The 22,827-nt window shown below is 48.1% G+C and overlaps 1 protein-coding gene across 3 annotated transcripts in view; it reads left to right on the top strand.

Moving 5' to 3' along the window:
* ITPRID1 (ITPR interacting domain containing 1) overlaps positions 1-22,827 on the top strand; it is a 218,880-nt gene that overhangs the window by 165,016 nt on the left and 31,037 nt on the right. For all 3 annotated transcript variants that reach the window (XM_066584464.1, XM_066584465.1, XM_066584466.1), the window contains exons 9-11: positions 566-642; positions 16,936-18,099; positions 22,662-22,789. In XM_066584464.1, the coding sequence (XP_066440561.1) occupies positions 566-642; positions 16,936-18,099; positions 22,662-22,789 (1,369 nt within the window). The remainder of the gene's footprint in view (positions 1-565; positions 643-16,935; positions 18,100-22,661; positions 22,790-22,827) is intronic.

The raw sequence follows: 22,827 nt of genomic DNA, 5'->3' as shown, positions 1-22,827 counted from the left end.
TAATTAAATTTTATTGATCTTTTTTGTACACTATTTTTTAGTCCGCTAAGGTGTCTTGAAGATCACTAAGATAGTACACTGCATTACTTATGTAAGGCATTTACTAAGTCCATGACTGCAGCCTATTAGACTCTGCATGAAGCAGGGTCTAATAGGCTGACTTACATGGTAGATATGGAGGCCTTTGTCAGGCTTACAGCTGCCATGGGAACCAATTGTTACCTTGCAATCACACTGAGGTTTGCTAATACATGATAGAAACAGACCCCTCCCCCTGTCATCTAGTTACATGCTGCCGTTGCTATTGATTATGGCATGCAAGGGGTTAAACTGCCAGGATCTAAGGGTTTCTCTACTACTGGCGGTTAAAGCAGGAGCCAGGCTGTCAGCAGTCAAATAAGCCATCACCCTAAAAAGATGTACATGTCGATTTAAAGCCCATTAGTGAGGTCAGTAAAAAGGCGTATTGCAGTCACTAAAGGGTTAAAGCTAATTAAAAATTTATGTTACAATAGTACTTTGTATTTGTAAAAAAATTACCAACGATGTTTGACATGTTTCATAGAAATTACCAGAACAAACAGTTGCCAGTCTGACAGTAGTGGATTTCAAGAAGAACCCCCAGAACCTCTACCTTTACAGGTAAGTAGTTATAGTCATAAGAATCCTGTTGGTATATCCAGTCTTATAAAGAAAAACAATGTATAAGACCTTACATCTTATATGCCACTGTACAGTAAGCATATTTTGTATGTAAGCCACAGTTCAGTAGCAGTGAGCGATTCCAGCGACCTCATTGGTTGTTGGGTACACACCACCTTTTGGAGATGTGCACGAGTGGGCGGCCCGTTAAATAAGCAGCAGCAGGGCCGTAGGAGGGTCGGCAACTAACCCCAACCCTAAACCATAACCCTAACCCTAAACCCAACCCTAACCCTAAACCTAACTCTAACCCTAAACTCTAACCCCCCGTGGGTCTCGTGAGGTAGCACTTGTGCACATCTCCAAAGGGGGGTGAGTACCCAACAACCAATGAGGTCGCTGGAATCGCTCACCGCTACTGAAGTGCGGCTGAAATACAATATATGCGTACAGTAATTATATAGTCTGCTGTAAAAATCCAGATTGCAAAATAGTTAGCTAGTGAAGCAAAAGTCAAAGTTGAACAGACCTTAAACAAAGAAGTTCCAATACTTAAACCAGCTAACAAAAAAAGATTCCACGACTGATCGTTATCTCCTGTAACATAAACAATCCACTTATGTGTATTGCACAGCTGCAGCATGTAAGAGGTTAATGTCTGCAAGTGACTGGGATATGTCTGGAAAAAGTAACAAGTTTGTCTAGTCTTGTGGTGTTTGTACATTTTAAATATGAGTAATTGAGAGTGAGGTGAGGTCTTCTGTAATCTCCAACGGTTGAGAAAGGAATGAGACTGCCGGTCACATGGGGGTGCCTTCAATCCTCATGTGGTGAAGTGATGAAAGTGAAGGGAAAGGTATCCTGAGGCCTGCTATTCCAGGAACCACCTTTGAGGAGTGAAAGTGAGAGAGAGAAGAAAGGAGTCCGCCGTGCAGTGTTCATGCTACAGAGTATAAGTGAGTGTCTTATGCAGCATAGTGCATAACGCAGCTGCATGGGACTGGGGGCCGGGAGTTAATATGTAAATAGCGAGATTAGCTGGGGGTGGAGTTAGAACAGGAAGAGAAGAGGAGAAGACAGGAAGAAGATCAGAAGAAGCTACACGAGGAGGAAAGAAGACGGAGCTGGACAAGACAGAGTGAGGAGCACATTAGAGAGAGCTGAAAGACAAGAGAAAAAGAGAAGAAAGAATAGAGAACCGGGCGACAGACCAGCGGAGGACGAGAGGAACGCAGAGGGAAGATTGCAAGAAGGTGACAAGCGGAGGAAAAACCAGCAAGAAGAGGACAGGCAAGATGGAAGACCTGAGGGCGCAAATCCAAGCAGCAGTGTTGCAGGACGGTACTGGGTGGCTTGAGGACCTGTTATCCAGCTGCAGGTCGGCCGTGGGAGCAGCGGGGACAGCGGTATCCGGGGCGCAGCAGAGCAGAGCCAGTGAAGTTATGCCCGAAGAGCAGGAACAATCGCAGGGAAGACCGCAGCGCAGAAAGCAACTGCTGGCGAGACTCAGTCCTAGCCCGGCCACCAAGCATCGCGGCCGAAGATCCAGCCGGGGAGGAGACGGAGCGGTGGGAGCCGCGAGCAGCAGAGGCAAGATGGCGCCGGATTTGAATCGGGCGGCGGGAAAACAGCCCGCCACGAGGCAGCGGTCACCGCCGGCTGGCGGTCCGCTTGCAAAAGGGAAGCGTACGGCAGCGGCAACAGCAGCAAGCTCTGCACCAGCAGAACAGCGCACGTCCGGGCGCAGGACACCGCAGACGGGGAGAGGTGAGCTAAGGAGAGAAGGAGAGGGGGAACACGCGGGGAGGGCGCGTACCCCACCAAGATGGCGGATCATCGTGCCACCGCACAGATGTAGCGCACAGCGGTGCCGATAGGAGGCCAGTGATAGAGCAGTGGGGAGGGGGCACCAGAGGGGGGGGGCAGGCCACAGACATCGGGTCTCCCAGGCAGCCCCAGCAGCAGTTCAGCAAGCAGCCTCGGCCCCGCGGCATTGACGCCGCTGAGGAGCCAACGAGGAGGGGTAAGCTCATTCTCGGGGTCCCGCAGCCAAACCCCCGGGCCCTCTAGCTTTAGCCTCCCGGCCCATAGCTACAGTAACCCCGTTTATTATAACCCCCCTGCCAGAACGGCTTCCGCCCAGCCCCTCAGCCAGCTTGCAGCGAGACAGCGCCCCATTACGGCAAGCGTACCCCCTTCACAATCCCCCCCTCCACTTCTGGCATGCAGCGCCATTGCTTTGTTAACCCCCGCTATCTTAACCCCTTGTTGCAAGAAACGTTGGGTTATTCTTCACAAACCTCATCCAACCACGCCAGCAGCAACCGTCAGGGACAAGGCGCAAGGCGCAGGCAGAGAGACAGGGCCAGAGTCCTAAGGCAGGAGGCCAGGCGTTCTAGACAGACAGAGCAGGCGAGTAGAGCTTCTAGTAGCAGCAGCTGTAGGGCGCGAGGAGCCAGCAGGGCAGATAGGAACAGCACTGAAGAAGAGACAGGGCACCCAGAAGGCCAGCGCCAGCTGCTGACCCCATGATCACAACAACGTAGAAAGGAGCACAGGAGCAGCAGGAGACAATGTCATTCGCAGGGACGGTCAAGCAGAGACCAGCCTGGTTTGGCGCAGCCGCGTGGGGCGCAGGAGGCTACGCAGATGGTCGGTCGGCAGCCCACGCCCGAACACAGGATCCGTAGCAGGGACACAGCAAGGACAACACCCTTGGCATCGCCGGAGGTCGGTCGAGCAGGTGAGTCGTCATTTCATAATGCTTGGTATAATGTTATGGATCCCGCGAGAGGCGTGGACAAACACGATTTGGTCACGGTTTTGAAGTAATTGTTGAGCAAGGTTAATCCGCAAGAAGGGCTTTTAGTGTCCTGTGGTTCACCAGGGGGCGCAGGCCCGCCTGTGAGTAACATTGGTGGTGGCTTAACAGTGAGTGCAGAAGGTGACCCATCGGAAGGTCTAAAATATGCTGATTCTATGTTTTGTGGTGTCGCCCCCTTGGGGGTAGGTTTGGCTGATGATATATCGGATAAGATCAAAAAAAAGTTTATATGTGGATATTTGGTCCTTGCTTTCAGCGGACCACGTTATGGTGGACAAAGAAAAGGTTTCAGAACGTGGAGCGGAGAAAAAACCCAAAATCGCTAAGATGTTCGGGAACTAGCTACAAGCGTACCTGGTATTGGCGCACGTAGCGTGTCAGCATCAGCCTAGCAAGGGACCGGAGCTGATATTGTATTTAAACACCATCTACAGTGCCTACAAGCTGCACGGAGGGTCAGCTTGGTGGCGCTATGATGAAGATTTTAGGCGGCGGGTATCAGGTCTGAGCCACGTAAGCTGGGCTACAAAAGCCACAGATGTGTGGATTAAGCTTATTCTAGTGCAGCGGCCCGCCAGATCGTCCTTTCCAGTGGGAGCCGCGGGAGGCAGTCAACAGCCCCCCACGGCCGCACAGAGACCCAATGGCTCTTGTTGGCTATACCACGAGGGCCATTGCAGATTTTATGCCACCTGCAAATTCAGGCATGAATGCTCAGTTTGGGGGGGGCAGCACGCAGCAATTCGCTGCTACAGGAAACAAAGATCGTCTGCCTCAGTGGGTGGTGCCAGTGGAGCATCGAACCCCAGTGAGAAGTGGGTACGTGGATCTGTGGCTCGACAAGTACCACATGAAACAGGCGGCAAGAATCCTTAAGTTCATTTTTTCCGAGGGTTTTGTTATACCGTTTTCGTTTAACCCCGCGACAATGTTAGCCCCCAACCTTAAATCGGCGTTAGATAACATTGAGTTAGTGAAAGAAAAATTGCTTAAGGAAGTGGAGCTGGGCCGCATGGCCGGCCCTTTCGAGGAACCGCCTTTTACGAACTTGCGCGTGTCCCCCTTGGGTTTAGTACTAGAGATGAGCGAGCACCAAAATGCTCGGGTGCTCGTTACTCGGAACGAACTTTTCGCGATGCTCGAGGGTTCGTTTCGAATAACGAACCCCATTGAAGTCAATGGGCGACCCGAGCATTTTTGTATTTCGCCGATGCTCGCTAAGGTTTTCATGTGTGAAAATCTGGGCAATTCAAGAAAGTGATGGGAACGACACAGCAACGGATAGGGCAGGCGAGGGGCTACGTGTTGGGCTGCATCTCAAGTTCACAGGTCCCACTATTAAGCCACAATACGGGCAAGAGTGCCCCCCCCCCCAACAACTTTTACTTCTGAAAAGCCCTCATTAGCATCGCATACCTTAGCTAAGCACCACACTACCTACAACAAAGCACAATCACTGCCTGGATGACACTCCGCTGCCACTTCTCCTGGATTACATGCTGCCCAACCCCCCCCCCCCCCACCCCGCACGACGCAGTGTCCACAGCACACAACAAACTGTCCCTGCGCAGCCTTCAGCTGCCCTCATGCCACACCACCCTCATGTCTATTTAGAAGTGCGTCTGCCATGACGAGGAACCGCAGGCACACACTGCAGAGGGTTGGCACGGCTAGGCAGCGACCCTCTTTAAAAGGGGCGGGGCGATAGCCCACAATGCTGTACAGAAGCAATGAGAAATAGAATCCTGTGTCACCGCCATCAGGAGCTGCACACGTGGGCATAGCAATGGGGAACCTATGTGCCACACACTATTCATTCTGTCAAGGTGTCTCTGCATGCCCCAGTCAGACCGGGCTTTTTAATTCATAGACACAGGCAGGTACAACTCCCTATTGTGAAGTCCCTGTCGACCGACAGCATGGGTGGCTCCCTGGAACCCACCGGCGATACACAAAAATATCCCATTGCATTGCCCAACACAGCTGAGGTAGTAATGTCGTGCTTAATGCAGGTGGGCTTCGGCCCACACTGCATGCCCCAGTCAGACTGGGGTTCTTTACAAGTGGAAACAGATGCATTTATAATTCCCTGTGGACCCACAGCATGGGTGGGTGCCAGGAAGCCACCGGCGGTACATAGAAATATCCCATTGCATTGCCCAACACAGCTGAGGTAGTAATGTCGTGCTTAATGCAGGTGGGCTTCGGCCCACACTGCATGCCCCAGTCAGACTGGGGTTCTTTACAAGTGGAAACAGATGCATTTGTAATTCCCTGTGGACCCACAGCATGGGTGGGTGCCAGGAAGCCACCGGCGGTACATAGAAATATCCCATTGCATTGCCCAACACAGCTGAGGTAGTAATGTTGTGCTTAATGCAGGTGGGCTTCGGCCCACACTGCATGCCCCAGTCTGACTGGGGTTCTTTACAAGTGGACACATGTAGGTTAGACTCCGTGTGCACCTACAGCATGGGTGGCTCCCTGGAACCCACCGGCGGTACACAAAAATATCCCATTGCATTGCCCAACACAGCGGATGTAACGTCAGCTGTAATGCAGGTGGGCTAAAAATTCATTTGATTACACTGTAGGCGAGGGCCCACAAAAATTGCTGAATCAACAGTACTAATGTACATCAAAAAAATTGGCCATGGCCAACCAAGAGGGCAGGTGAAACCCATTAATCGCTTTGGTTAATGTGGCTTAAGTGGTAACTAGGCCTGGAGGCAGCCCAGTTTAACGAAAAATTGGTTCAAGTTAAAGTTTCAACGCTTTTAAGAGCATTGAAACATATAAAAATTGTTTAGAAAAATTATGAGTGAGCCTTGTGGCCCTAAGAAAAATTGCCCGTTCAGCGTGATTACGTGAGGTTTCAGGAGGAGGAGCAGGAGGAGGAGGAGGAATATTAGACACAGATTGATGAAGCAGAAATGTCCCCGTTTTGGATGGTGAGAGAGAACGTAGCTTCCATCCGCGGGTGCAGCCTACATATTGCTTACGTATCGCTGCTGTCCGCTGGTGGAGAAGAGAAGTCTGGGGAAATCCAGGCTTTGTTCATCTTGATGAGTGTTAGCCTGTCGGCACTGTCGGTTGACAGGCGGGTACGCTTATCTGTGATGATTCCCCCAGCCGCACTAAACACCCTCTCCGACAAGACGCTAGCCGCAGGACAAGCAAGCACCTCCAGGGCATACAGCGCTAGTTCAGGCCACGTGTCCAGCTTCGACACCCAGTAGTTGTAGGGGGCAGAGGCGTCACCGAGGATGGTCGTGCGATCGGCTACGTACTCCCTCACCATCCTTTTACAGTGCTCCCGCCGACTCAGCCTTGACTGGGGAGCGGTGACACAGTCTTGCTGGGGAGCCATAAAGCTGGCCAGGCCCTTAAAGACTGTTGCACTGCCTGGGCTGTACATGCTGCTCGATCTACGCACCTCCCCTGCTACCTGGCCCTCGGAACTGCGCCTTCTGCCACTACCGCTGTCGGATGGGAATTTTACCATCAGCTTGTCCGCCAGGGTCCTGTGGTATAGCAACACTCTCGAACCCCTTTCCTCTTCGGGAATGAGAGTGGGAAGGTTCTCCTTATAGCGTGGGTCGAGCAGTGTGTACACTCAGTAATCCGTAGTGGCCAGAATGCGTTGAATGCGAGGGTCACGAGAAAGGCATCCTAACATGAAGTCAGCCATGTGTGCCAGGGTACCTGTACGCAACACATGGCTGTCCGCACTAGGAAGATCACTTTCAGGATCCTCCTCCTCCTCCTCCTCCTCCTCCTGTGGCCATACACGCTGAAATGATGACAGGCAAGCAGCATGGGTACGGTCAGCAGTGGGCCAACCTGTCTCTTCCCCCTCCTCCTCATCCTCCTCATGCTCCTCCTCCTCCTCCTGAACGCGCTGAGATATAGACAGGAGGGTGCTCTGACTATCCAGCGACATACTGTCTTCCCCCGGCTTGGTTTCCGAGCGCAAAGCGGCTGCCTTTATGGTTTGCAGGGAAGTTCTCAAGATGCATAGCAGAGGAATGGTGACGCTAATGATTGCAGCATCGCCGCTCACCACCTGGGTAGACTGCTCAAAGTTTCCAAGGACCTGGCAGATGTCTGCCAACCAGGCCCACTCTTCTGAAAAGAATTGAGGAGGCTGACTCCCACTGCGCCGCCCATGTTGGAGTTGGTATTCCACTATAGCTCTACGCTGCTCATAGAGCCTAGCCAACATGTGGAGCGTAGAGTTGCACCGTGTGGGGACGTCGCACAGCAGTCGGTGCACTGGCAGATTAAACCGATGTTGCAGGGTGCGCAGGGTGGCAGCGTCCGTGTGGGACTTGCGGAAATGTGCGCAGAGCCGGCGCACCTTTTCCGAGCAGGTCTGACAAGCGTGGGTAGCTTTTCAGAAAGCGCTGAACCACCAAATTAAAGACATGGGCCAGGCATGGCACGTGCGTGAGGCTGCCGAGCTGCAGAGCCGCCACCAGGTTACGGCCGTTGTCACACACGACCATGCCCGGTTGGAGGCTCAGCGGCGCAAGCCAACGGTCGGTCTGCTCTGTCAGACCCTGCAGCAGTTTGTGGGCCGTGTGCCTCCTATCTCCTAAGCTGAGTAGTTTCAGCACGGCCTGCTGACGCTTGCCCACCGCTGTGCTGCCACGCCGCGCGACACCGACTGCTGGCGACGTCCTGCTGCTGCTGACACATCTAGATTGCGAGACAGAGGTTGAGGAGGAGGGTGCTTTAGTGGAAGAAGCATACACCGTCGAACATACCACCACCGAGCTGTGGCCCGCAATTCTGGGGGTGGGTAGGACATGAGCGGTCCCAGGCTCTGACTCTGTCCCAGCCTCCACTAAATTCACCGAATGTGCCGTCAGGGAGATGTAGTGGCCCTGCCCGCCTGTGCTTGTCCACGTGTCCGTAGTTAAGTGGACCTTGCCACTAACCGCATTGGTGAGGGCGCGTACAATGTTGCGGGAGACGTGGTCGTGCAGGGCTGGGACGGCACATCGGGAAAAGTAGTGGCGACTGGGAACTGAGTAGCGTGGGGCCGCCGCCGCCATCATAGCTTTGAAGGACTCCGTTTCCACAACCCTATACGGCAGCATCTCAAGGCTGATAAATTTGGCTATGTGGACGGTTAACGATTGAGCGTGCGGGTGCGTGGCGGCGTACTTGCGCTTGCGTTCCAACAGTTGCGCTAGCGACGGCTGGACGGTGCGGTGCGAGACATTGCTGGATTGGGCCGAGGACAGCGGAGGTGAGGGTGTGGGTGCAGGCCATGAGATGGTCGTGCCTGTGTCCTGAGAGGGGGGTTGTATCTCAGTGGCAGGTTGGGGCACAGGGGGAGAGGCAGCGGTGCAAACCGGAGGCGGTGAACGGCCTTCGTCCCACCTTGTGGGGTGCTTGGCCATCATATGTCTGCGCATGCTGGTGGTGGTCAGGCTGTTGGTGGTGGCTCCCCGGCTGATCTTGGCGCGACAAAGGTTGCACACCACTGTTCGTCGGTCGTCAGGCGTCTCTGTGAAAAACTGCCAGACCTTAGAGCACCTCGGCCTCTGCAGGGTGGCATGGTGCGAGGGGGCGCTTTGGGAAACACTTGGTGGATTATTCGGTCTGGCCCTGCCTCTACCCCTGGCCACCGCACTGCCTCTTGCAACCTGCCCTGCTGCTGCCCGTGCCTCCCCCTCTGAAGACCTGTCCTGTGTAGGCGTTGCACACCAGGTGGGGTCAGTCACCTCATCGTCCTGCTGCTCTTCCTCCGAATCCTCTGTGCGCTGCTCCCTCGGACTTACTGCCCTTACTACTACCTCACTGCAAGACAACTGTGTCTCATCGTCATCGTCCTCCTCACCCACTGAAAGGTCTTGAGACAGTTGCCGGAAGTCCCCAGCCTCATCCCCCGGACCCCGGGAACTTTCCAATGGTTGGGCATCAGTGACGATAAACTCCTCTGGTGGTAGAAGAACCCGAGAAAAGTTCCTGGGAGTGTTCCCGCTCCTGAGCATGTGTCATTGTAGTGGAGTGAGGAGGCTGGGAGGAAGGAGGAGCAGCAGACAGAGGATTCGGATTTGCAGCAGTGGACGGCGCAGAACTCTGGGTGGATGATAGCTTGCTCAAAGCACTTTCTGCCATCCGGGACAGGACCTGCTCACACTGCTCATTTTCTAATAAAGGTCTCCCGCGTGGACCCATTAATTGGGCGATGAATGTGGGGACGCCAGAAACGTGCCTCTCTCCTAATCGCGCAGCAGTCGGCTGCGACACACCTGGATCAGGAGCTCGGCCTGTGCCCACACCCTCACTTGGCCCTACGCGTCCTCGGCCGCGTCCACGTCCCCTAGGCATACCCCTACCCCTCAGCATGCTGTATTACCAGTGATTTGATTTCCCAGGCAGGAAATAAATTGGCGCAAGCCTGCAGGCCAAATATAATTGTTTCGCTTTTTTGCAAAGGGAAGGCCCCACTGCGGATATTCAATGAACAATAACTGTGTTGTGGCCCTGCCTACACAATTCTGTCCCTGTAGTATCAATGGAGGGTGCAATGCTCTGCACAGACGATTTTTTGAAAAAAAAATATATGCAACACTGCTAACAGCAGCCAGCACAGTACTGCACACGGTTAAATTTGGCCCTAGAAAGGACCGTTGAGGTTCTTGAAGGCTACACTCACTCCTAACACTCTCCCTGCCTAAGCACCACTTCTGTCCCTAATGCCGGGTGCAATGCTCTGCACTGCCGATTTTGAGAAAGAAAAAAAAAAAATTTCCACTGCTAACAGCAGCCTGCACACACGTAGATGTGGCCCTAAGAAGGACCGTTGGGGTTCTTGAAGCCTACACTCACTACAAACACTCTCCCTACAGCAACTCCAATAGAACAGCACTTTCCCTCACTAACTCACACGGCATCTGAGCCGAGCCGCGGGAGGGGCCGACTTTTATACTCGGGTGACATCTGATCGCCCCAGCCACTCACAGCAGTGGGGTGGTATAGGGCTTGAACGTCACAGGGGGAAGTTGTAATGCCTTCCCTGTCTTTCAATTGGCCAGAAAAGCGCGCTAACGTCTCAGAGAGGAAACTGAAAGTAACCAGAACACCGCGTGGTACTCGTTACGAGTAACGAGCATCCCTAACACCCTAATATTCGCACGAATATCAAGCTCGGACGAGTACGTTCGCTCATCTCTATTTAGTACCCAAGAAGGAAACCGGTAAGTTCCATTTAATCCACCATCTATCTTTCCCGGACGGAGGTTCCGTCAACGATGGCATATCAAAAGAACAGGCAGCGGTTGCTTACACGTCTTTTGATTGCGCGGTCCGCTTGGTTAGAGCAGCTGGTAAGGGAGCGCAGCTAGCGAAGACGGACATTGAGTCCGCTTTTCGCTTGTTGCCTGTCCACCCTGATTGTTTTCATCTGCTTGGATGTCGTGTTGACAATCAATTTTCCGTTGATATGTGTCTGCCCATGGGATGCTCGATTTCATGCTATTATTTTGAATTGTTTAATTCCTTTCTGGAGTGGTTACTCAAGTATAAGACGGGCATTTCATCGGTGATACATTACTTGGATGATTTTTTGTTCGTGGGTTCTGAGAACTCGAGTGATTGCGTGTTTTTGCTTGACACTTTTCGGTCCCTCATGCGCCGGGCAGGGGTACCGTTATCGGAAGAGAAAACCATGGGTCCTGTAACGCGGATCATTTTTCTCGGAATCGAGATCGACTCGGAGGATATGATGTTCAGATTGCCGTCGGAAAAAGTGGTCTGATTGCAGCAGGCAGTCATTGAGGTGGCCAGTTGCAAGAAGGTCACCCTGTGCCAGATTCAAGTGCTTTCTGGCCTGCTCAATTTTGCGTGCAAAGTCATCCCCATGGGACAGGTCTTCTCTAGAAGATTAACGTTGGCGACGGCAGGGGTACGTGAACCCCACCATTTCGTTTGGGTGACGCAAGGGATGAGAGCAGACCTGCATATATGGAAAGTGTTTCTACAATCTTTCAACGGGCAGGTTGTGTGCCCGAAGGAGGAGGTGGCAGGTAGCGACATCAGCTTGTTCGCGGATGCAGCCGGGGCGGGAGGCTTTGGTGTCATTTTTAACAATCATTGGTGCAGGGAACCCTGGCCTCAGATATGGTTGGAAAGGGAATGGACCAAAAATATTACACTTTTGGAATTTTTTCCTTTGGTGGTAGCATTGGAGGTATGGAATTCGGAATTACAGGACTGTAAGATTTGTTTCTGGTCGGATAATGTGGCGGTGGTTCATACTATTAACAAAACAGTCCTCGGCTTCCCCGCCCGTATTGGCTTTGCTGAGACATGTGGTTTTGAGATGCCTGCAAAATAATATTTATTTACGAGCCAGACATGTGCCGGGTTGTGATAATGGAGCGGCTGACGCACTCTCTCGTTTACAGATGGAGGCGTTCAGGGAACGGCACCCACAGGCAGATGCCGAGGGGGTACGATGCCCTCTTTACTTATGGAGTCTGGCAGAGCAGAGTTGCTGAAGCTGGTGGAGGCATCGGACACGGGTGCGACCTGGAAGAGTTACAACTCAATTTGGTTGTCTTGGTTATCGTTGGCAGGAGGGCGCGTGGCTGAGGGTGAAAGGGCGCATTCGGCCACGTTAGACATGTTGACAACTTTACGGGAAAAGCGATTATCGGTCGGGGTAGCCAAAAAAACATTTATCAGGAATAGCCTTTTTGTTGAAACTACACAGTAAAGTAGACATCACTAAGGAGTTTTTTTTTCGGCAGATAATACGGGGTTGGAAAAAAGACAAGACTCGAGTCGACAAGCGGCGGCCCATTACGTTTGCCTTATTAATTAAACTACTAGAAATTTTAGAAAACGTATGCGAGAACTGTTCGGAAACATTATTATTCAGAACGGCTTTTTTGTTGGCATTTTTTGCAGCGTTACGGATTGGAGAGCTAGTTCCAGCAAGTAAAAATAAAAGCGGTGGATTGCACCACAATGACGTAATTTGTTCGGATGGGTCATTGCGTATATGCATTAGAAAATCCAAAACGGATATTTACGGCAGAGGCGAGTGGTTAGCCATCAATAGCCTTGGCTCCAAGTGGTGCCCGGTCGACACGGTACGGTCTTATATGAGCTCTCGTAGCATTTGCGAACAATTTTTGCTACACTCCTCGGGTCTTCCCCTCACACGCTTCCAGTTTACGGCGGTTTTCCGTTCAGCACTACGCAAGGCAGGTATGGATGTGTCCGAGTTCGGAATGCATTCGTTCAGAATAGGCGCTGCAACCATGGCGGAAGCGCATGGCATGCAAGAAGATGAGCTAAAACGGCTGGGGAGATGGAAGTCACAAGCCTATAAGTCTTACATTAGGCCGGACTTAATATTATAAAGATCCATAGTCGTGTTCAGTATTGGCCATGTTTATGGCGTGTTTTTTCCGTTTTTGCCTGGTACGGTGTTTTTTCCTTGTTTTCTTTGTTTCAGTTACGGAACCGTGGAAAGTATGGATTGTCGGTCATTCTTTCGTGTATTGGGCGGAAAAGAGGGCAGCAACTCGGCCATTAGGAAGGAGCTTGGGGATGACTGGCACTGTGGTGAATTGGCACGGAGTTGAAGGCCTGCAATGGCCCAGGTTGCTGCAGATCGTGACGAGGATCAGCAGGTGGACCCCCCGGAGAGTCATTTTGGTCGTGCACGCCGGGGGGAACGACCTAGGCAAGGTGAAAATGGGCGACTTGCTCGTCTTAATGAAACAGGACATGCTCCGAGGCTGGCCAAGGAACTGTTTCAAGTTTTAAACAGGACTCTTTACATAAGAGATATTTCTTGTTCCCCTGTTAAGCCCCTTAAAACTTAAGGACTCTAAAGTTATGCTCTTCCCCATTTGCATAGCCAAATGTTCATCTGCTATGATTGTATTGTTTCTCATGAAAAATATTTTGTTTTTTTTTGCAACATTATAGTTTAAGCATTGTGCAGGAGGTAGTAGAAAAATATTCATATGCATATAAGTAAGTAAAATTGTTCAGTTGACAAGAACATGCTCCTGATTGAATGAGACCGTGTGAATGGTGTGAGTGATATATGTGTATGACTGGAAGTTCTTTGTCCCCCTTGCTGTGTCTTTTGTGCCAGTGTCGGTCCACTATCCTAGTCTATCTCAGTAGGTGTGGCATCCTTTTCACCTTATCTCTTAGTCCCCAGACAGGATGGGGGGGGGTATTGACTTAACCTATCACCCGTCTCAGAGTCTTTTTTCCTTTTTCAGAGAAAGGGATGGTCATTTTACTTGTCTCTTGTTTTTCTGCCAGTCGCCCTTCTCTATTTTGTAGTATTGCATCACTGATGTATTTTCGTTAGTCAGAGGAAGCAATGTTCATTCCACTTGCCTCATATCTTTTGTCTCTGGGGAAAAGAGTCATGTAGTTGCCCCATAGCTATACTAGTGAATCCTGAATTCAGTTCAGCCTAGTAGAAATCCTCCCAAGGTTTAGGCCAAACCATTTCATACACATTGTTATAATGTAATGCCTTAGGGCGCCCACCCACTGGCGATTTTTTTTTCTTTGCGTTTTGCGTTTTTTCTCAAGAGCAATTAGAATTGAATGTACTCCTGTCCACTGGCGTTTTTTTTTGCGTTGCGTTGCGTTTTTTAACATAGGAACTGTCAGTTGCATATGTGTCCTTATTTTTCTCCTAATGCACCCATGAAAGTCAATGGAAATTAATGGAAAAGCCGCGAAAACGCGGCAATAAACGCCACGGAAAACGCGGGAAAAACGCCGCGAAAACGCTGCGTTTTTCACGCACGAAAATCGCAAACGCTAGTGGGTGGGCGCCCTAACTTGGAAAGTGACATTCAATAGGTGGTTTTACACCACTAGAATGGGTTAATCTTTTATATAAGTAACCAGAGGGTATGAGCTGTGTTTACTCCGTGACTGTGTAGTGCTCCTAAAGGTGAACTGGAGTAGCACACTTGAGATATCCTTTCTCCAGATGATACACTCTGTTTCAGAGGCGCCAGGGTCGGCTTATTTTAAGTAGGGGGAAACTGGAGTTGCCCGAAATTGTCATACATGTCATGCCTTTAATGTGGATGCACTGTGCAAAGTGTCTTGTCTTCAGTTATGCTGCAGCATGTAAGAGGTTAATGTCTGCAAGTGGCTGGGATATGTCTGGAAAAAGTAAGAATTTTGTCTAGTCTTGTGGTGTTTGTACATTATAAAAATGAGTAATTGAAAGTGAGGTGAGGTCTTCTGTCATCTTCAACGGTTGAGAAAGGAGTGACAATGCCGACCACATGGGGGTACCTTCAACCCTCATGTGGTGAAGTGATGGAAGTGGAGGAAAGGTATCCTGAGGCCTGCTATTCCAGGAACCGACTTTGAGGAGTGAAAGTGAGAGAGAGAAGAAAGGAGTCCGCCGTGCAGTGTTCATGCTACAGAGTACAAGTGAGTGTCAGTGGAGTGTTCCCATCCCCCGTCCTCCTCTGGAGTGTTCTTTTTCCAGGAGCGGAACCTTATAGATAACTTAGCCTGAAGGTCCGATGCCTGGCTGTAATTCCTGCATTGGTGTGTGAAGCTTATTCGGCAAGAAGTAAAGTTCCAGTTCTTGCCCGTTCCCAGTGATTCAGGTATTCAATGTGTATGGACTCTCTTATTTACCAACTGGAGAATCCTCGGTGTGAAAGGAACGGTGGCGTCACGTGTGACAACCCATTGAGTCCACTACACTTATTCAGGTAACCACCATCTGAGGAGGAGTCTGGTAGAGCTATCGTGACAAGTGACAACTTTACCCCCACCAGCTTCTTAGCATGGGCCTTGTGTCTTGGTCGCCGTCGGGCACCACATTAATATAGATATTGACTTCTTGTATGTGTAGTTGGCGAGAATCTTTCTAGTTCTTGGAGATCACCAGTTTAGTAAACATGAATAGGTAACCACCATATAAACTCCATTACTAAAAGAACCTGCACTTTAAATCCAATTCTGGCATTACGTCTGATAGATTTAAATAGAATCCCTTAGACACATGCCTTTTTTTAAGTGGGGCATGGCCTTCCGCTAAATTGACATAAATTATGTTACAAATCTATGCCAGCTCATAGCTGATGAAAATTTGATTTTCTGGATCATGGGCTGCCTAAAGATGCACCAAATTTATTAAGATGGGTGCGTCTTAATAAATTTGCCACGTGTTACTGCAGCACACTGTATAGTAAGACAAATCTAGTGAACACCTATTTTAATAAATTTAGGCCATAGTGTAGGTTGAGGATAGACTGAGCAATTGGGCAATTTGGCAGTGATTAACAGCTTCATACCCAATGGATATGACAGTGGCTACATGTAATTTAGAATGAGAAAACTCCAGTCATCAGCTAATCACCAGGCCCAGCTTCTCTTAGAGGTTACCCGTTTGTGACATTCCCTTTAATGCTGGATTAGAATTGTACTGAGTGCAGAGAAGGAAACAGACAATCAAATAATGACATTCCCAGTATTAGCATTATTAATTTCATTTTTTTCTAAAAAAAAAAACTTTACCAAAAAGACTTACTTTAGTGACATTCCCAGGCTGTCAATAAAGAGATTGCTGGACCAAGTTAATGCAACCCTCACCTCCCCCCACCCTTCTCCCATACGAAGTTTTCTTAGTTACTCGTTTTCATCAGTTTCCATATGGCAGTTACGCAATAATGTTTTTTTCACTAGTAGTTTAGTAATCTGTAATTTATTACTGTAATGTAATTCAGTCCTCCGTGCACGGGCTTCCTAATAAACCTGTTTGGACTTGTATTTATACATAGCAGCCAATCAGAATAGGCAAAGCTGCAGGGGGAGGGAGAGAACAGCAGTCTGAACCAATGATGAGACAGTAGGCATGTCTCCCTGAGACAGAAGGAGTGTCTCGGACTACCGCAGATTCCCTATAGACACTGTAGAAAACTGTAGTCATAGATCACACCTCTGCTGTAATAGAACTGAGCCTAAAGAGCAGCCAGGCAGCAAGCATTAAGAAAAGTGAATAACCTGTAAGTCGCAGCTGTAGAAGTCATTGCCCAGCACTTTGAAACTCAAGACTGGATGGTTGCTTTAAAGGGTTTGTCAAACTTCTTTCAGTTTTGCTGCAGGAAGAAGACAACTTCATACATTGCACAGTGGCCAGAGTTGGTACTGCATTCACTTCATTAGGACTTGACTTACAGTACCAACCTGGGCCACTCTGTAATGTATGGAGCCATATACTTCCTGCAGCAAAACTGATAGCAATGGGACAACTCCTTTTAGGGGTTTCCTTTGGCCAATGTGTATGGCTAGTTAACAATTGCAGTTTTGATATTTATTAGAATCATTATTTTCATCTTGGTGGACAAGCAAACAATACTGCAGTCTTTTCACAGACTATCACTATAATTTGAATACTATTCTTTAGGTAAGGTTTTTCTATATTTTTCTTCCCACAGAATCTGCATGAAAGTTCAGACAGTAATGACAGTCAGATTACTCTCGGGGACAAAGCTGATTTCTCTACCTTTAATAATGAAAGTGAAGCTTATGATGATGCCAGTCATTTCACCAAACCTCTGGAGACATGTGAAAATATTGCGATGAATAGATTTAAGACAAATAAAGAAAAGTATAAGTCATTGTCAATGAACACGGAAAACAGCGATGATGTGTTTCAAAGTTTTGATAGTGTTGATAAAGACAATATAGAAGAAATAGAAAGTCAAGATCCAACAGCCGGAGACAACGGAAATGAAGCAGATAGTAATGGCGGTCTACCACAATGTGAACTGGGTGGCTCAGTCTGTATAAACCAACCACAGTCCATGGAGGTTCCTTCAGAAGTTGACTTCCCAATTTATGTCACGCATTATTTAAGTGATATTAGGGAAAATATCCCAGAATCCCCTGGTGATACAAATAACAGTCTAACGCCAGACTCCTCTGAAGAATGTGTAAGTGATCTTCAAAAGAGCGACAGTGAGAGAGATTCATTTGTAGATAATGAATGCTCGGTGGAGTTGTTCAACCTAAAATGGTCACCATCTCCCACCAATGATTTACATAGCCTGAGTCACCAAGCCCATACCCCAGAAGGATCTGTAGACCTCTCAGATGTGGAGCTAAATACTAGCTACCAAGACAAAAAGAGCACATATCAGACGGAAGTCAACACAAACATTTACAAGTCAGTGACCATTCAGATGTCTTCGAACTGGTTACAAGACACAAATGATGGATCAAATAGACCTAATAGTGTTTATAACACAAATACTAATGGAAGTGAAGTGCATGCATTGTTACAGTGCAATACGGGGAGAAAGGAAGTCTTTAGTCAGACGGATATGGGGTGGTGGGATGAATGCTGTACTAACAATCATAACTATCTCACAGAACCACTGTCATTTGATGCAGCTCTCTGGCTTCCACATCATTGTCCTCATTCGTCACTTTACACCCATTGTTGTTTTTGCTGTCACTGCCATCACTTCTGTACTCCAAGAAGCCCACCAAGGTACAGGCACAATGCATCCCTGAGGTCCGCTGCTAACATCAACCTAGAGAAAGAGCTATCAGATACTCTGACATTACTGAGGGAGTCATTGGTCATAATAACACTGGTATGTATACTTCACACCTCATATCCATCATTCAGATGATGTTATCATAACTGTCACATTTGGTGTCATAAATTTCTTAAGAAAAAGTTATGTAATACATGTTTATGGAAACAGTATATATCTCATTATATAGCTAGTATGGATTACGACTAAGGAATTCTCAGAACCTCTTCTATAAAGTTAAAGGGGTTGTCCCGCGGCAGCAAGTGGGTCTATACACTTCTGTATGGCCATAATAATGCACTTTGTAATATACATTGTGCATTAATTATGAGCCATACAGAAGTTATAAAAAGTTTTATACTTACCTGCTCCGTTGCTAGCGTCCTCGTTCCCATGGAGCCGACTAATTTTCGCCCTCCGATGGCCAAATTAGCCGCGCTTGCGCAGTCCGGGTCTTCTGCAGTCTTCTATGGGGCCGCTCGTGTAGAATGCCGGCTCCGTGTAGCTCCGCCCCGTCACGTGCCGATTCCAGCCAATCAGGAGGCTGGAATCGGCAATGGACCGCACAGAAGCCCTGCGGTCCACGGAGACAGAGGATCCCGGCGGCCATCTTCAGCAGGTAAGTATGAAGACGCCGGACCGCCGGGATTCAGGTAAGCGCTGTGCGGGTTGTTTTTTTAACCCCTGCATCGGGGTTGTCTCGCGCCGAACAGGGGGGGGGGGGGTAAAAAAAAAAAAAAACCCGTTTCGGCGCGGGACAACCCCTTTAAGACCTAAGAAGTTCTCTGAGAGTAGGAACGGTACAGGATGCTGATGCCAGAATCAGGATTTATTCTAAATACTAATCTGGGATCCAAAATAAAACTAATTGTAGGTTTATATGCACACGGAGTGGTTGGGGCACTTTACAAACCACATCAAAACCACATTGGCAAAATCGCTTGCATTTTTGCTGGACCTTTGATGCAGATTTGATGTGGCTGCAGGAAACACCCCAACCGCATCAAAAACTACTGGTTTTGCTAATGTAGTTTTTAGTGAACTTTTTATTGCACCCCAACAACCCCATGTGTAACGATCTGGTTCTGGATTGGAGTCTCTTGTTGTAAGTGGTACAGATCGGTAGCGTGGTCAGGGAAGCCAGAGGTTGTACACATTTAGGTATCAGTTTGCGCTACAGAGGAGCAGGTGGGTAGTGTAGTCAGGGTAGCCAGAGGTAGCAGTATGGAGGAACTCCAGGTGGGAGAGCTTGAATACTGTCTGGGAGCACAATAATCTTGCAGGGATGGGAGGTGCAAAGTTATATAGGCTGAGCAATCACAAGACAGGGTGGAGCCAAACAGGAACTGGGTTAGCAAGAGCAAGGATTGGGAACTAGCTCAGTAGGGCAGCTGTTCAACAGGCTGATAGCTCACTGGGGAGAGCCATCACCTGCAGCGCAAGAGGTCCCGGGTTGAGTCCCAACACGGTGATGATAATACAAACTCAATAGTAATACTGGTCAATTTTACCTTATTTTACCAAATAGATAGCTATCACGCTGCCTAACATCCCACCCTGCCAGCGTCTTGCCTAATTACTAAACTTCACCTACTATACAAAAAGTGTACAAGGGGTTATAGGGTTTCATGTCCATGCACCACTATTGTCCATTGTCTAAATGAACAACAGTGGCACTGTGTCTGGAGAAAAATAGACATGTTTTTCCCAGAATCAACATGTTTTTTTTACCTTACCAAAGCATAGGTGAGAAATGTCTGATCACTAAAATAAGTGTCTTCAGGTCCTCTATTCCTTTTCACTATAAACCTCCAAGACATTAAATAGAGCAGCAGGGTATGAGGTTGACTACCGCCTCAAACTCCTCACCACAGTCTTGAAGTGAGAATGAGTTGGGGATTAGAAACCCTTCTTTTAGTGATAGGTGGGGGCCCATGGTGATTGAGCCCCTGCAATCAGATATTTATTACCTATCTTGTGGATAGATAATGAATATCAGGAGTGAGAAAACAGCAACATGTTTCATTGACACCACAAATTGTATCGTCCCAGATGAGGATATGGACAATGCTCAACGTCACCACAGATAATTAACGTATTTATACTCAAAATGTAAACTAAGCTTATGGCCACAAGGTAGCATGTACCCCTAAGATGTGTAGTCACATCCAGTGTAGGCGAGACATTAAAGGGAACCTGTCACTAGCTAAGACCACTATAACCTAAATTATGGAACTTGTAGTCCGGGTTCCGAGGATTCCGGAAATGTAGTTTTTATATTCACCTAGCTCTCTTTTGTTGCATTGTCACCCATAGAATTTAGTGCCAATGGACTCATCTTTGCAGCTGTGAGCACTTCCATAGAGAGAACAGTATGTGAACGTGCAGCCTGCAGAGATGAGTCCAGTGTGTATGCACATATACTGTTCTCTATGGAAGTGCAGAGATAAATCTGCTGGCACCGACTTCCACAGGTGAGAGCACATGGACATGGAGCCAGGTAAGTTTAAAAACTACATCCCCAAACTCCTCAGAACCTGCCCTGTGAGCATCAGTACTTAATGTATGGTGCTCATAGGTGGTGATGGGTCCCCTTTAAGACCAGAAATGAGCATGAATCTCGTAACTGAAATCTGCCTCATCTCCAGTGTTTTGTCCAAAATCCTGATTTACATGGTAATGCTCTGTACAGTTCCTGATCTTTCCTTGCTAATCCACTACTTCTCCAGTTGTTACAACACAGCATCATCAAGGAGGAGCAGCAGTTTATAGTACGATACACTTAAAGAAACACTCCAGGCTTTTTTTTTGAAAAATCCATCCTGATATCAGTGACCTCGGCTGTGAAGACCACAGTCCTGTAGTTTGTCCCTCCAGGCTGTGTATTCTGCACTTTTCTCCTAGCCTTTGGGTCAGATGACCAGCACTCTGATTTTGCTCTGTGTCCTGCAGTTAATGGGGAAAATTTATGAGAACTGTCTAAAAGAAAAAAATGCCTTTCTTATCCATAAAACCAATCACAGTGCAGATTTAGTTTTGAAGAGCAGGATATTAAATGAAAGCTGCACTGTGATTGTGATGAGGTCCCTGATACTGTGATGAATTGCTAAAAAAACGGAGAGCTTCTTTAATAGCATAAGCATGCCTCCCAATAATTGCATACCAAATTGTGAGATCGTTAGATCTCAGTGCTGCACTTATTGGTATGCAATTACTGTATTCACAGAGGTTTAGCCAAGATGAGCACAACACTAATAGAAAGTATATATTTCTCATCATCTGACTTTAATTGTAATGCCATTTTCATGCAAATTGGGATTACGTGACATAGCACATTACTCCGCAGAACTAAGAAGTGCTTTGTTTTGTAGAAAGGTGGCCATACATATTAGATGAATGTTGGCCAAAGCCACCAACATTGGTAGGGTTGGCTGACCATCTAATGTGTATAGTGGGGTCCTGACACTCCCTCAACAGCATGGGGCTTTCCCCCTAAGGGTTAGGCATGTTGAATTTAACAGGTGTCTGTCAACAGATCACTCTGCTCTCCCTATTGAGAAAACATGCATACTTAATTGAGTGTGCATGTGCATAGGGGGATCGGGGGCTGAACAAGTGTTTTGCCAACAGCTATCTAATATGTTTGGCCAGCTTTACTCTATAAGGGTAACATATGGATGCTGGCAATGCTTTTATGTAAATAAAGATTAATCAGCATACAGTATAGAGGGTATAACCAAAAAGACTGATCCAGTGCTATAACTCCAGTACTGGTGTCCTATATTGAAATAGCAGTAGTGTACTTTAAAAGGAAGGCATGGATGCACTGCATGATGGTATGGTGCACGGGCCCCTGGGGTCCTCGGAACATGGATTTCAATTTTGTGTTGTAGCTCCAATTAGAGAAAAAACAGTAAAACCCAATTACAAAGGGTATGAAGAGTAGCATGTAGGAAGCAGAAATTCACTTTCCGCATCTTTGTAAGTCCCGTAGGACTGTTACATAGTAACATAGTATGTTTGGCTGAATGAAGACAATGTCCATCTAGTTCAGTCTGTTTAAACCCCCCTTCCCCCTTGTTGAAAATAAGTAAGTTGCTAGGACTGATGTAAGGAAAGCGTGCTCAAAGTGGCCTCCATCTGCTACAATACATGTATGGAGCCATCTTTGGACCTGCGTTCATTCCTGAGTCTCCTTCAGATGACGGTGGATGACTTCCTCAATGGTGTACCCCTTTTGTAGCAGAAGAAGGCCAGTTCGAGAGAGGTTGCAAATTTTAAGGCACTTCACATTTGTGCAACAAGTTATGGCTTTTTGCTATTTTGCTTTTCCCTGGTCACATTTGAAAAGTGATGAGGGAAAGTGTGGGTGGGGTTAGTGAGATGAGAAAGAGCCTCTACAGATTAACAGTACTATAAATTGTAGCAGAAATGAGCATAAATCATGGTGCAAATCTATACCTGTTCAAAGCTGATTTAGACTTCCTTTTTTTAAACTGGTCGTGGTAAAACTCCCACTTGAAGAGGAGTGCCTGGCCTGCAGACTCTCAGCTTTGACAAGTATTAGATCAAGAGTTTCTTCACTTAAAACTTTTCCAACAATATTTTATCCTGCGCAGAATACAGACCAGGATGTGGAAAACATGAAAAAAGCGTGTCAGAAATATCGGGAGAAACTACTAGAAATTGAGCAGCGACTGACAGAACAACAAGCTGGATGTTATAATAGTTTTACAAGGGAAGAAAGGTAAAGTCGAATGTTCTAATATTTCTTACAAATCACAG

The sequence above is a fragment of the Eleutherodactylus coqui genome, chromosome 12 (genome assembly GCF_035609145.1).
Source record: "Eleutherodactylus coqui strain aEleCoq1 chromosome 12, aEleCoq1.hap1, whole genome shotgun sequence".
NCBI classification, from domain to species: domain Eukaryota; kingdom Metazoa; phylum Chordata; class Amphibia; order Anura; family Eleutherodactylidae; genus Eleutherodactylus; species Eleutherodactylus coqui.
The sequence above is the reverse complement of the archived record's forward strand: the minus strand, read 5'-3'. Positions and strand labels throughout refer to the sequence as shown.